Raw genomic sequence first — 13,118 nt, forward strand, 5'->3', positions numbered from 1 at the left:
CAAAGAAATTAGAAATTGAGGCATGCATTTCTCTGGATTTACCTTTAAAATAATCTGACACATTATACTGTCCTTTAACCAGTTTTCTGTCTAGGTTTGTGTGCAGCTTTCTATCCGAAGAGCCTGTAATTTGTATAAAAGCCTTTTGTATGGCACATTTGAGAATCCAAATATGCCATATCTACTGGTTCCCTCTTACCCATGCCACCAATTATTTCCAAAACTTCTCTTTGATTTGTCATGCTCTATTTTTATTTCATAAAGCTACATTGACACTGTTTAATCATAATTTTATATTTCTGGTGCTATTTTAATACTTAATAGATCCCATTGAGTCGGCTCTAAGTTTGTCTCCTAGCACCTAAATGAGAATGCTTTGATGGGTTGTTGTAAAATATGTGCTTCTGAACTGCGCTGCAAATGACAATGATTACTCAGGGGTTCAGAAAATGCTGATTCGATAAAAGATTTGTAGCCACTATACAACTAATAAACTGCATCATAGATTTATTTTGTTCATATTATAGTTCCATGTTTAACGATAAATATAATTAGAATTTCACTAGTATTGTATCTAGTTTTAATCTGAAGAATTACATTCTATCCCACTTTTGTAGTTTATAATATTTAACTTTTTCTAATCTGTTTTGTAGACAGAACATCATTTTGACCTTCTCAAATTAAAATCTGAAATGGGTAGGTATTGTTTATTTCCTCATTATATGTTTATTTACAGTATTTTTAATGATCATTCGGGGATTGAGAATAAAAGTTGTTGAGAAGTTGTATTGCAGATGTATAAAACTTTGGTTAGGCCACACTTGGAGAATTGTGTGCAGTTCTTGTCACCAGTACTATAAAGGAAGGGTGTGGAGACCTTGAGGAGGGTCCAAGGCCAGGAGGTACTCCAAGGAGGGGGGATGAAGCTAGATGTACTTGGTTGACCACTTCGGAGGTCCTGAGCTGCGAGTCGAGGAGTCCGGAGGGGATCGAATGGTGGCCAGAAGACTTCAGTAATTGAGCTCCAATGGTTGTGCACGAAATGGTTTGGACTTTGATAAGTTTGGCGTCTTTTCTTTCTTTTTTTTCTTCATATATACTGTATCATTATTGATCACTTAGTTATAGTAACCTTTATAAATTGTACTCATTTAATCGCATATGGTGTACTGTCTGTTTTTGGGCGAGGTGGGGACATCACACAGCATCCACACCAGCGGATTACCCAGTTTGGCGGGGCTGAAGGCTGCTTCCCCTAGACGAGAATGAGCTGAGCGAGCCTGAGGCGACCCAGGGAGTTACATGGTTATAAAGCAGAACTCAATAGTATGAATGGCAGCGATGCTTCACTACCAGATGAACTCAACACCTTCTATACATACTTTGAAAGGGAGAACGTAACTACAGCTGTGATCTCTGTCTCAGAGGCCAATGTTAGGCTGTCTTTAAAGAGAATGAACCCTTGCAAGGCAGAGGGTCCGGATGGAGTACCTGGTTAAGGTACTGAAAACCTGTGCTAACCAACTAGCGGGAGTATTCAAGGTCACTTCCAACCTCTCACTGCTACGGGCGGAAGTTCCCACTTGCTTCAAAAAGACAACAATTATTCCAGTGCCTAAGAAGAATAATGTGGACTGCCTTAATGACTATCGCCTGGTAGCACTCACATCAACAGTGATGAAATGCTTTGAGAGATTGGTTATGACTAGACTGAATTCCTGCCTCAGCAAGGACCTGGACCCATTGCAATCTCAATAGCTCTCCACACGGCCTTAAACCATCTAGACAACACAAACACCTACGTCAGGATGCTGTTCATCAACTATAGCTCAGCATTTAATACCATCATACCGACAATCCTGATTGAGAAGTTGCAGAACCTGGGCCTCTGTACCTCCCTTTGCAATAGGATCCTTGCCTTCCTAACTGGAAGACCACAGTCTCTGCAGAATGGTGATAATATATCCTCGTCGCCGACAATCAACACTGGTGCATCTCAGGGGTGTGTGCTTAGCCCACTGCTCTACTGTCAATATACACATGACTGTGTGGCTAGACATAACTCAAATACCATCTATAAATTTGCTGACAATACAACCATTGTTGGTCGAATCTCAGGTGGTGACGGGTGGGCATACAGGAGTGGTGCCGCAGCAACAACCTGGCACTCAACGTCAGTAAGACAGAAGAGCTGATTGTGGACTTCAGGAAGGGTAAGATGAAGGAACACATAACAATCCTCAAAGTGGGATCAGAAGTGGAGAGAGAGAGAGCAGCTTCAAGTTCCTTGGTGTCAAGATCTCTGAGGATCTAACCTGCTCCAAACATATCGAAGGCTGTTTCCCTTGGTGGGAACATATCCCATAACATAAAGAAGGCAAAACGATGACTATATTAGACGTTAGAGCACATCAACAAATACACTCAAAAACTTCTACAGTTGTACCGTGGAGAGCATTCTAACAGGCTGCATCACTGTCTGGTATGGAGGAGCTACTGCACAGGACAGAAAGAAGCTGCAGAAGGTTGTAAATCAGCTCCATCTTGGGCACTAGCCGACAAAGTACCCTGGACATTTTTAGGGAGCGATGTCTCAGAAAGGCTGTGTCCATTATTAAGGACCTCCACCACCTAGGAGATGCCCTTTTCTCACTGTTACCATCAGGTAGGAGATACAGAAGCCTGAAGGCACACACTCAGCAATTCAGCAACAGCTTCTTCCCCTCTGCCATCTGATCCCTAAATGGACATTGAAGCTTTGGACACTACCTCACTTTTTTAATATATATGTATAGCATTTCTGTTTTTACACATTTAAAAAAATCTATTCAATATACGTAATTGATTTACTTGTTCATTTATTATTATGTTTTATTTTTTTCTCTCTCTCTCTGCTACATTATGTATTGCATTGAACTGCTGCTGCTAAGTTAACAAATTTCACATCACATGCCGGTGATAATAAACCTGATTCTGATTCTGATTGCTTGGGGCCCTGGAATGAGATAACCAAGGACAGACTAAACATCAGAAGATGCTATAGGAAAAGGAGCAAATGTTGGGGCTGATGTCTGGGTTAGATCAGGATGTTGCAGAGGGAGTTGATCATATAGAATGACGTGGGGGGAGGGGGGAAGGAAGACGTGGCATCGCACAAGAGATGGTAAAGTCTTTGGTATGTCCTTTGAATCTTAAGTCTAATGAGGTGAGAGGTATGGACAGGGATGTTTATTGTAGTTTTGTGAGGAAGGCAGAGGTAGAAATAGGTGAAATAGGAACAAATAGTGGTGGAGAAAGAAGACATATAGAGTCATAGAAAAGGACAGCCCAGAAAAAGGCCTTTTGGCCCATCTAGTTCATGCCAGAACATGTAGTTAAGTTGGCATTGTCAGAATGGATATAATGGAGACACCTGGGAGAACGGAATGGAATCCCCTCTGGAGGCTGAATGGGAGGAGGTGTAATTAAGGGATCATTGACTGTTTGAATATTGGTCAATAGCTTATTCCTGCAAGTGGAGAACAGCTGAGGAAGTGAAAATGTGAAGATGAGGGAATTAGAAATGTGAAATAAAGTCAATCTAATCCTCAAGTTTTATGACCAACCTTTCTCAAATAGACCAACAAACTCCACTGTCTCAAATCAATGCAGTACCACTGATTTCTATGTCCATTAGGGTCAGTCAAGCAACCACTTCACAAGATCACAAGACAAAGGAGCAGAAGTGGGCTATTCAGCCCACTCCACCTTGAGCTAAACTATTCTCCCATCTAGTTCCAATTTCCGGCTTTTTTTTCATATCCCTTGATACCCTGACTAATTAGATACCTTCAATCTCCTCCTCAAAAACCCTCAATGATTGAGCATCCACAGCTGTATGTGGCAATGAATTCCATAAATCCACGACCCTCAGGCTAAACAAATTTCTCCTCATTTCTGTCCTAAATGGGTACCCTCTAATTCTAAGACTGGGACCTCTTGTCCTGGACTCACCCACCAAGGGAAACAGCCTTTCCACATCTACTCTGTCCAACCCTTTCAACATTCGAAATGTTTCTATGAGATCACCTCTCATTCTTCTATACTCTAATGAATACAATCCAAGAGCCGACGAGCGCTACTCATATGTTAGTCCCTGCATTCCAGGAATCATCCTCGTGAATCTTCTCTGAACTCTCTCCAAAAGAGACTCTGAACTTCACAACCTCAGCAGCTTAGTACCAAGGAAGCATCAACTCCATTATCTCTTCTGTGTGCCTCCTAATCTGTAACAAAATTAGAGCCTACAGCTGTTCTGAAGCCTTTACAGAGAACAAAAAGAAATTATTCTTTGCTGCTTTTTAAGTTCTTCAAAGGGATTTTGGCAGTATCTGTTGCAGAAGAGGTCTAATCATCCTTTGTGAACCTTACTCCTTGTGATTTTTCACAAGGAACGTATATCAAGAAGTAGAAGGCATACTTCTTCAAACCTTGATTTCAATCCTATAGATTTACCTAATATAATTTTATCAACTACAGTTGCATTCAGGGTACAACAGTATAATTGGAAGTACTGTATATCAAAAATTCATTGCAGGATCCTTTGGGAACTCCTTTTTAGTTATTAAAGGATTGGGTAAGATTGCCTATGAAGCATGTGTGGGCTAATGACCAGTGAATTACATGAGGGATTTTAATTGAATGCATGTCCAGAAACCAGTAAGACAATCTTTGGATGTGACAGAGAATTCTAAATTAACTACTTTATCTGGTTGCTCTTTTATTAAAACTGGCTAGAGCATTACTGGATGAGGAGAAAACAATGTAGCATTCCTCTTCCAGAACTGTGCTGCTTGTTGAAGTTGCAACTTGATTGAAGTTTTTATTTCCTAACAGTTGATGAATCCCAAGCATTTACACTGAATTTTGTATTTATATTGAGATAAATCTTTATCCTTGGGGACCTTAGCAAAAGTTTTGAGCTGGTGGAAAATGCTGTACTCTGCAGATAAAATGTAATCACAAAAAATTGAGGACAGCTCTTGTTATTTTTTTAATAACTGGTGTTCAAACCATGTCAATTTTATGCTGAATATGTGAGAACAATGTTTATTTCCACTTTTTGTAGGATTAAACTTCTACCAGCAAGTCAAATTAGTAAACTTTATAAGAAGAGAAATTCACCAACGTCGATGCAACAGATGTGGAGAAGCATTCGACTCAAAAACAGGAGTTGTAAATCATATGACGGAAACAGACCATATTATGTCACTGCTTGACAGATCTGCGTGGGATCAGCCTCAGTAAGTATTAATTAAAACAGGTGGACTATTTCCAGTTCAGTATTACTTTAGATCTCTCCTTTGGGTTTCTAGCACACCTTCAATGCATAGCACTATTAATGATGACATTTACCATCACATTTAATGCAGCACCACAGCTTTTGGTCGACTGCTGGAAAAATTGTTTCAAGCACTCAAGCCTGGTGCAAAACTCATGGTTCTTTGGATAGCAGTGATTCCTGGCTTCCTGTATGTTCTTGAGATAGCAGTCAGCTCCAAGTATTGGAACAATGCTATTAAAACTGCCTCTGCAAAGTCTACCAAAATAGAAAAACATTAGTGTTCACTCCTAGGCTCGTGTCACCAAGATTGACATCTTAATTACACTCATTTGGCTACTTTGAGTAAGCCATTCCTTAATTTTGATTACTGTTTTTAATTAAGATTACAAGGGGTGATCAAAATTAGTTTTGATTTGAATAAAACTGGCTTAAAATTCTACTTCAGAAGTCCATTTGACCCATTTTAACAGCTCTTGAATGAGCTGTACGTTTCCTTCCACACGTTTGCTCTGCTCTCATGGCCTTAAAGTTGAAAAATTATTCCAGTAACTTAGAGATTTAAAGATTTTTGGAATAAAATGAGTGTGGTAATTCTACTGTTTTAATTTCCCTTCGAAAGTTGCTGTTGATTGTGCTTCCATCCTTTTAGGCATGTATTTCAAGGTCATGAGAAATTGCTTTGAGAGGGGGAAAAATATCGCCTCTGGAACTTTTCCCAATTATGTTAACTCTACCTTTGTTTATTTGGCTTCCTTCTTATGGAAATATTTTCCTTGTCTCCTCTTTATAAAAACTTCCTAATTTGGAAACTTATATTGAATCTACACTATCCACCTTAGCAATAAATCAGTCAAAGCATTTATTGTTTTCCAGTAGGGTAGCTGAAATAAAATGAAAGAACTATTTTATAGCAAAAATGCTTGTAAAATTACTGTAAAATTATTCAGAGCAACTAACAATAAACTGAAAACCAGGTTGAAGGAAAAGGTTTTGAATGTATTTGAGATAAAGGATAAAGGTAAAGATTTCTATCCTAAGGTTAGCTTTATTTGTCACAGGTACATTTAAAATCAGTGAAATGCATTGTACATCTCAATGAACAGCACAGTCCAATGATATGCTGGGGCAGTCTGCAAGTGTCACTGTGCTCCAGCATCACAACTTACTAATCCAACCCTTACATCTTTGTAATGTGGGTGCATCCAGGTTAAATCCATGAGGTCACGGGGAAGACATACAAACTCCTTACAGACAGCGACGGAATTGAACCTAGGTTGCTGCCACAGTAAAACATTATGCTGTTAATTAGAATGTAAAACATTCCACTGTCCAATCACTAGAATATGTAAAAATCTTAGATTTACTAGCAGTGAATTAAAATTGAAGATCTTTAACCTTTGCAAAAGTATCTGAGACTGCAGTAAGAGCTAATGAGCATTAAGTGTTATTTAGAAGATGTAGCTTTAGAATAGAATTGACATGATACAGAAGAGTCAGATTATATCTGTCTTTGCTGGAGTTCTTCCAGGACATTATATATCTGTGATTAAAATTTTCATAAAAGTAATGGTGAAGCATATAGCACTTTTTGCATAACAGTAATTTCATTTGGAGACATTCACCGCAAAATTGATCTTCTTCTTAAGTCAGGCTCATTTGACAATAAGTTAAACCTGTTGCAGTAGGTGCCAAGGAGCACCATTCTTGTACAGCACTGAAGCTGACAAAGTGCTCCAGCAACTTGGTGATTTCAGAAAAAAATGTGCATAATAATTCTGTTCCATTTCTGTTATCAACTTTCTCTGCATGTTTAAAAACAAAATTATGTTGACTTCAAGACTGTATGTTAGATTAAATTGACCAGACATCTAAAACTTTTCTCTGGTTTTCTGTGATGTGAACATATAATGTGTGGTGAAAGTGGTAATGCACTTGGCCTCCTAGGCCTTTATTTGCGTTATTTCCCTCTGCACAATGCATGTGGCCTCAAAAGTATAGATAAAATGAATTTATATATGCTTAGGACTATTATTATAAAATTGTTAAGATTAAATTATTTATTATTTCTATCTTCAGGTATTATTTTCCTACATATGAAAATGATGCTTTGCTTTGCTCTTTATCTGACTGTGAGAATGAAACTACGGCTGACAACCAAACAATAGACATTCCTGTTGTTGCAGAAGACATTTCGGATTTGCAAGCACTAAAGCAAAGCAGTATTCTAAGTCAACTGCGGCAGCAGGAGCCAGTAATCACCCTCCCTCATCCAGCAAATTAAAAAGTCACTATTTTTATGAATGATACCAATGGTAGATGCATAGCTATCCCTCTCAAGTTTTTACATAAGTGTCTGCGTGTACTATGAGAAGATGGAATGCAAGAAACAATAAACATATTTTTAAAAATATATGTATAATGGGAAGAATTCACTCATGTGAAGAGCCCCAATAGGAGCAACAGCAGTGTTCAGACCATTTGGTTAATAATAATATTGTTCTGGTTATTTAATGTGTTGGAGAATTAAAGATTTTAAAACTATATTATCCAGATTAAAACATCACACAAGACTATAAACTGAAAACCACAAGTTTTTTTTTACAAATTACAATCACCACTGCTTTAGGAGTTCATCAAAAAACGAACTTTAAAATATCAATGGTTCCTCAAAGTGCAGTTCTTGAAACATGGAAGAAAAATCTCATTAACGTCGCTATTCCCACAAATCATATAAGTCATTACCTGGGATCTAATTTCCCCCCTTTATATAAGAAGAATAAAACCTGTTCCCAATAATTGTGCAAACTCAGCCATGTTCCTTGATGTGGTAGGCCCAGGTATCAAACTCCCTGCTTTTCAAATTGTTGAAATTTCTTTTCATCAAGGCCAGTTGGAGTTAAAAGAACTTCTAAACTGGCATCATTAAGTAAGGTTCTCATATATCTGAGAATTATATATTCCACACTAACACCTGTAGAGGGAGACCAAAATCTGTTCAACTTCCTTATTATTTCTGTGGGGATCGGAACTTCAAGCTTAGGAAGTCCCAGTCCACTGTCCCTCACCATTGAACATGATATGTTAATGTATATGGAGAGGATTAAAATAATCCCACATGACCCCATGTAACTTAGCTAAATATTTTGTGTCACGTAAGATGATTCTGTTCATGCAGACAATCTTTAAAGAAAACTCAATGCCATACTTGAAATGGTGGAAGGTCTATTCCCTGCATTCTCATGTCAATCCCATCCTGGCCAGCCCCTGTAATACTTTTCCCTTGCATTTTACCTAATGACAAGTTAATACTTATCATCCTAACCACATCTACTACATATTTAAGGTAGTATCCTGTTCTTTAATATCAGTGCACCTACATACCTTCTCTTAAAAGCTTTGTGAAAAGCATTAAATGCAACCAGTCCTTCTCTACCCTTTGCAGCTAAACTTCCTGATGGAACATGTAATTCTAATCTCATTTAAGACCATCAAAAATAAGAGCAGAATTAGGTCTGTCAGTCTAATTTGGCTGCTCCGCCATTTCATCATGGCTGATTTACTATCCTTCTCAAACCCATTTGCCTGCCTTCTCCCCGTAACCTTTGAATGCCTTGACTAACCAAGAACTTATCAACCCCCATTTAAAATATAATGACTTGGCTTCAAAAGCCGTATGTGACAATGAGTTCCACAGATTCACCACACTCTGGCTAAAGAAATTCCATTTCATTTCTGTTCAAAATGGACGTCTCTCTGTTCTGAGGCTGTGCCCCCTGGTCCTACACTCGACCTCTGTAGGAAATATTCTAACCACATCTACTCCAGGCCTTTCATTATTCAATGAGATCCTCCCTCATTCTTCTAAACTCCAGTGAGAATGGGCCCAGAGACATCAAACACACTTCATGCATTAACCCTTTCATTCCTGGAATAATTTTCATTAAACTCCTCTGGACCCTCTCTAATGCTAGCATATCTTCTCTTAGATAAGAGACTCAAAAATGCTCACACCATACTCGCAAGTGTGGTCTGATCAATGCCACATAAAGCTTCAGCATCACATCTTTGCTCTTGTATTCTAGTCTTCTGAAAATGAATGCTAACATTGCATTTGCCTTCCTTATCAACCTGCAACATAACCTTCAGGGAATTCAGCACAAGATCTGCCAAGTCTCTTTGCACTTCAGATTTTTGAATTTTCTCTCTGTTTAGAAAATAGTCTACGCCTTCAATCTTTCCAGCAGAGTGTATGACCATACGCTTCCCTTCATTATATTCCATCTACCACTTCTTTGCCCATTCCACCAATTTTCTAAGTCCTCCTGCAGCCTCCCTGTTTCCTCAACACTACCTGCCCTTCCACCTCTCATTGCATTGTCTGCAAACTTGGCTACAAAACCATCAAATCTGTCATCTAAATAATTGGCATATCATGTGAAAAGCAGTTGGAATTCACCTCTTTTCCAATTTAAGATCAGAATTACCAGAAGGATAGGACTTAAAACAGATTGTCCAAAACTTGATTCTAAAATGTGGGAATGTAAAAGAGACTAGAATCTAAAACTGGAAATTTTCAAATTTAAATTACTGCTTCTTTGAGCTGTTTATACTAGAACATATTCCTAAAGTAACAAAAATGTGCTGGACAAATTTTGCAGGTTCAGTAGTAGATCAGGTACCTTGCCGTTCAGCATGGGCAATCATGTCTCTCCATCCATCACAGTCCCTGACCCTCCGAATTGTAGTTGCTGCCTCCCCTGTTTCTAACCATGATGTTAATCCATCTACCATTCTCATTCTCTGTCTTCCTCTGCTTCTTTTTCCTTCCAGCTTTCCAGTTGTAACTAAACGTTCTAATGTCTCTCATTGCATGATGTGTCCAAAGAATTTTGATTGTTGTTTTCTGATTTTGTCAAGTGATGTACATCATCTTTGTTCTCTGTAGAACTTCTTCATTGGTTATCCTGTCCGTATATGATATGCATAGCATTCTTCTGAGGAACCACGTCTCTGTTGCATTGATTCTTTTTTCCATTGTATTTGTGATGGTCCATGACTCGCAGCCATACATCAAAATAGGAAGAATGTAGCAGCTGTGAGTTCTAAGGCAGATGTCAATTGCTACTTTCTTCTTTGTTAGGATGTTCCTCATTTCTGTAAATGCTGTTCTTGCCATTGCTATTCTTGCTTTTATGTCTGTTTCGCATTTGCCATCAGATGTTACCTCTGATCCAAGGTCCTTGAAGTTGTGAACTTGTTCCAGGATTTCATTTCCCAATACGATCCTACAGTTTGGGATATTAGGTTTCTTTGATATTACCAATACTTCAGTTTTCTTTTTGTTTAAGGTTAGGCCAAGTCTTTTGCTCTCTGTGTTGATGGTAGATCCTAGTTTCTGTAAATTTACTTCACTGTTTGCTATCAGTACTGTATCATCCGCATAGCGGAGGTTGTTGATAGTGTATCCTCCTATACTTATTCCAGGTAGGTTTTGTATGGTTCTCATGATGTTTTCACTGTACCAGGAGAGCAGGTCTGGTGATAGAACACAACCCTGTCTGACTCCTCCCTTTATTGGCTGATATTCACCAATCTCATTGTCTATCCGTCTGGCTGCACCTTGTTGCCAGTAGAGGTTCCTGATTATTCTTAGATTTTTTCATCGATATTAATATCTTTAAGCATTTTCATGATGACCTGGTGTTTCACTGTGTCAAAGGCTTTTGTGTAGTCAATGAAGCAGAAGTATTGGTTGAGCAGTAATTGTTTGAAAAAAGGAAATGTCAATGTTTTGGGTCAAAACCTTGTTTCTGTGACTATAAACTGTTCAAACTATAAATTCATCTTATAAACAATGACTATAATACATAAACATTAATTATAGACTTTAAACAGCTGCTTGAATTAATTAAGAGTTAAACAATAGAATGCTACCTTAATTTTTATAGTTTTTTAAATGAGGTTAATTCAGCCTCTAATCTCATTTTGAAATTATTGCTTAGCACACCTGTATAAATTCTCATCTGCTGGGTTTATACTTGACACATTCACAAGAAAACAGGAGTAAAAATGCAGTGTAGTGTTTTACAGGAGTGTTCTGAAATAGCAGTGAGGAAGTTAACATCACTAGAGCTTTTCTTCCTGAAAGGTCAAGCAGTACTGCTTTTTAAGATGGATATCTATTATATTGTAATAAAACTATTATTGTCATTTTTATTGCAGTTGGAAAAGTACTCAAATTGTGTTGTGACACCCTGAGTTCCACTGTGGCATTCTGTAATGGAAACCAGAAATAATTAATGGGAATATTATCCCAAAGTGTGAATTGACCACAAAGATTTGGTAAAATTAAATATTTTAAGCCCTATAATGTTATATTTTATATATTTGTCTCCTAGTCTGAGATAATTTTTTAAATGGTGCTTTTGACATTATTGAAGTGTTCTTACTACAGTTCCAAAAATGTGGTATTAAAAAAGATAATGAATTCTCTACTTTACCATTTGTTGATCCCAGCTTTTTATTTTTTTTAAAATTGCCATTTAAAATCTTGTCTTCCACATTTAACAAATCGGACCTGATAGTGTACTTGCCTGAAAGGTTACATCACAGTTAATACATAAAGTTAGCAGTGATTTTTAAATTTGTTTTTGGAGGAAAAACAAGCCTTGTGTCTGTCGTGATTTCAGTGTTTTGCAATGCTGTGCATAATTGTGATCTCTATTTAAAGAAGCATATACTAGCATTGGAAGCAGGCTAAAAAGTTTCATCAGGTCAGTCTGTGATGAGATGTGTGTTCGAAATCAACTGAAGAAAATGAAAATAGAGCCATATGTTTGGACTTTAAAAGAATGAGAGCTGATCTTACTGAATCTTGTTGGGGGGGGTGTTGTTCTTGTAAGAGTAGGTGTTGAGATGCTTCCACTAACTGGAGAATCTTAAATGGGATATATTTACCAGATTAGGGGGTAGTCATTTAAAACTGAGAGGGTTGCTGAGGCTAATTTATTTAATTGGGGATATTTAGAAAGGAGTTTTTTTTAAAGATCAAGGAATTGCGGACTATGGAGAACTTGCACAGTTGAGATCAGAAGGGAGCCAGGTTTGATAAATAAAATAGCATACACTTGCTGCTTCTTTCTTATGTTTTTGTATTTTAATAAAGCCTACAGCACAATCATCCTGTGTCAGATAGCGTTGTAAATTTTATAGTTAAGAATAAATAAAATTTAATTTTGCATGACATTATTTACTTATATTAAGTAACTGCAAACTTTTGTGATAGCTGCTCATAAGCCACAATTTCACAAATAATAGATTGCTGCCTAAAGTCACAGTCTCAAGCAGTTCCATATATCATTTCAAACAAATGCACATATCCATTGTATCAGAACAAGGTTTGCTGTCTGCTGAACCTTGAAGGTCTAGCTTAACCAAAAATACCAAAGGACATTGCTGCCTATTGTTACTGCTTCATCCCAAAGTTCAGTGAGAGACATTTACACCGGGCAGCTAACAAATAAAATGGCTGATGAGTTACCAGGATGTTAAACTTTGTTGACTTCCTCCAGGTACACAGTACACAATTTTACCCTTGACAGTCAAAGCACATCCAGGCCATCTGGGAATTTTTCGCATAAGTTTTATACTATTGACAAAAACCTGCTATGCAAATGCAAAGATGCTCTCATAAGTGTATGGAAGCTTTCTGGACAGCTGTAATAATACCTTCATCCTGTAGCAGTCTGCTTTCCTGGTCCATTTTACACCCATGTAACTCTGCAGTAGCTGCTGA

At 37.8% G+C, this 13,118-nt stretch overlaps 1 protein-coding gene across 2 annotated transcripts in view; it reads left to right on the plus strand.

The window, feature by feature from the left end:
- Positions 1-12,503, plus strand: part of znf277 (zinc finger protein 277) — a 66,274-nt gene extending 53,771 nt beyond the window's left edge. For both annotated transcript variants that reach the window (XM_059978247.1, XM_059978248.1), the window contains exons 10-12: positions 654-696; positions 5,108-5,282; positions 7,400-12,503. In XM_059978247.1, coding sequence (XP_059834230.1) covers positions 654-696; positions 5,108-5,282; positions 7,400-7,604 — 423 coding nt within the window. In that variant the 3' untranslated portion in view covers positions 7,605-12,503. The remainder of the gene's footprint in view (positions 1-653; positions 697-5,107; positions 5,283-7,399) is intronic.
- The last annotated feature ends 615 nt before the right edge of the window (positions 12,504-13,118 follow it).

The sequence above is a fragment of the Hypanus sabinus genome, chromosome 8 (genome assembly GCF_030144855.1).
Source record: "Hypanus sabinus isolate sHypSab1 chromosome 8, sHypSab1.hap1, whole genome shotgun sequence".
Lineage (NCBI taxonomy): Eukaryota > Metazoa > Chordata > Chondrichthyes > Myliobatiformes > Dasyatidae > Hypanus > Hypanus sabinus.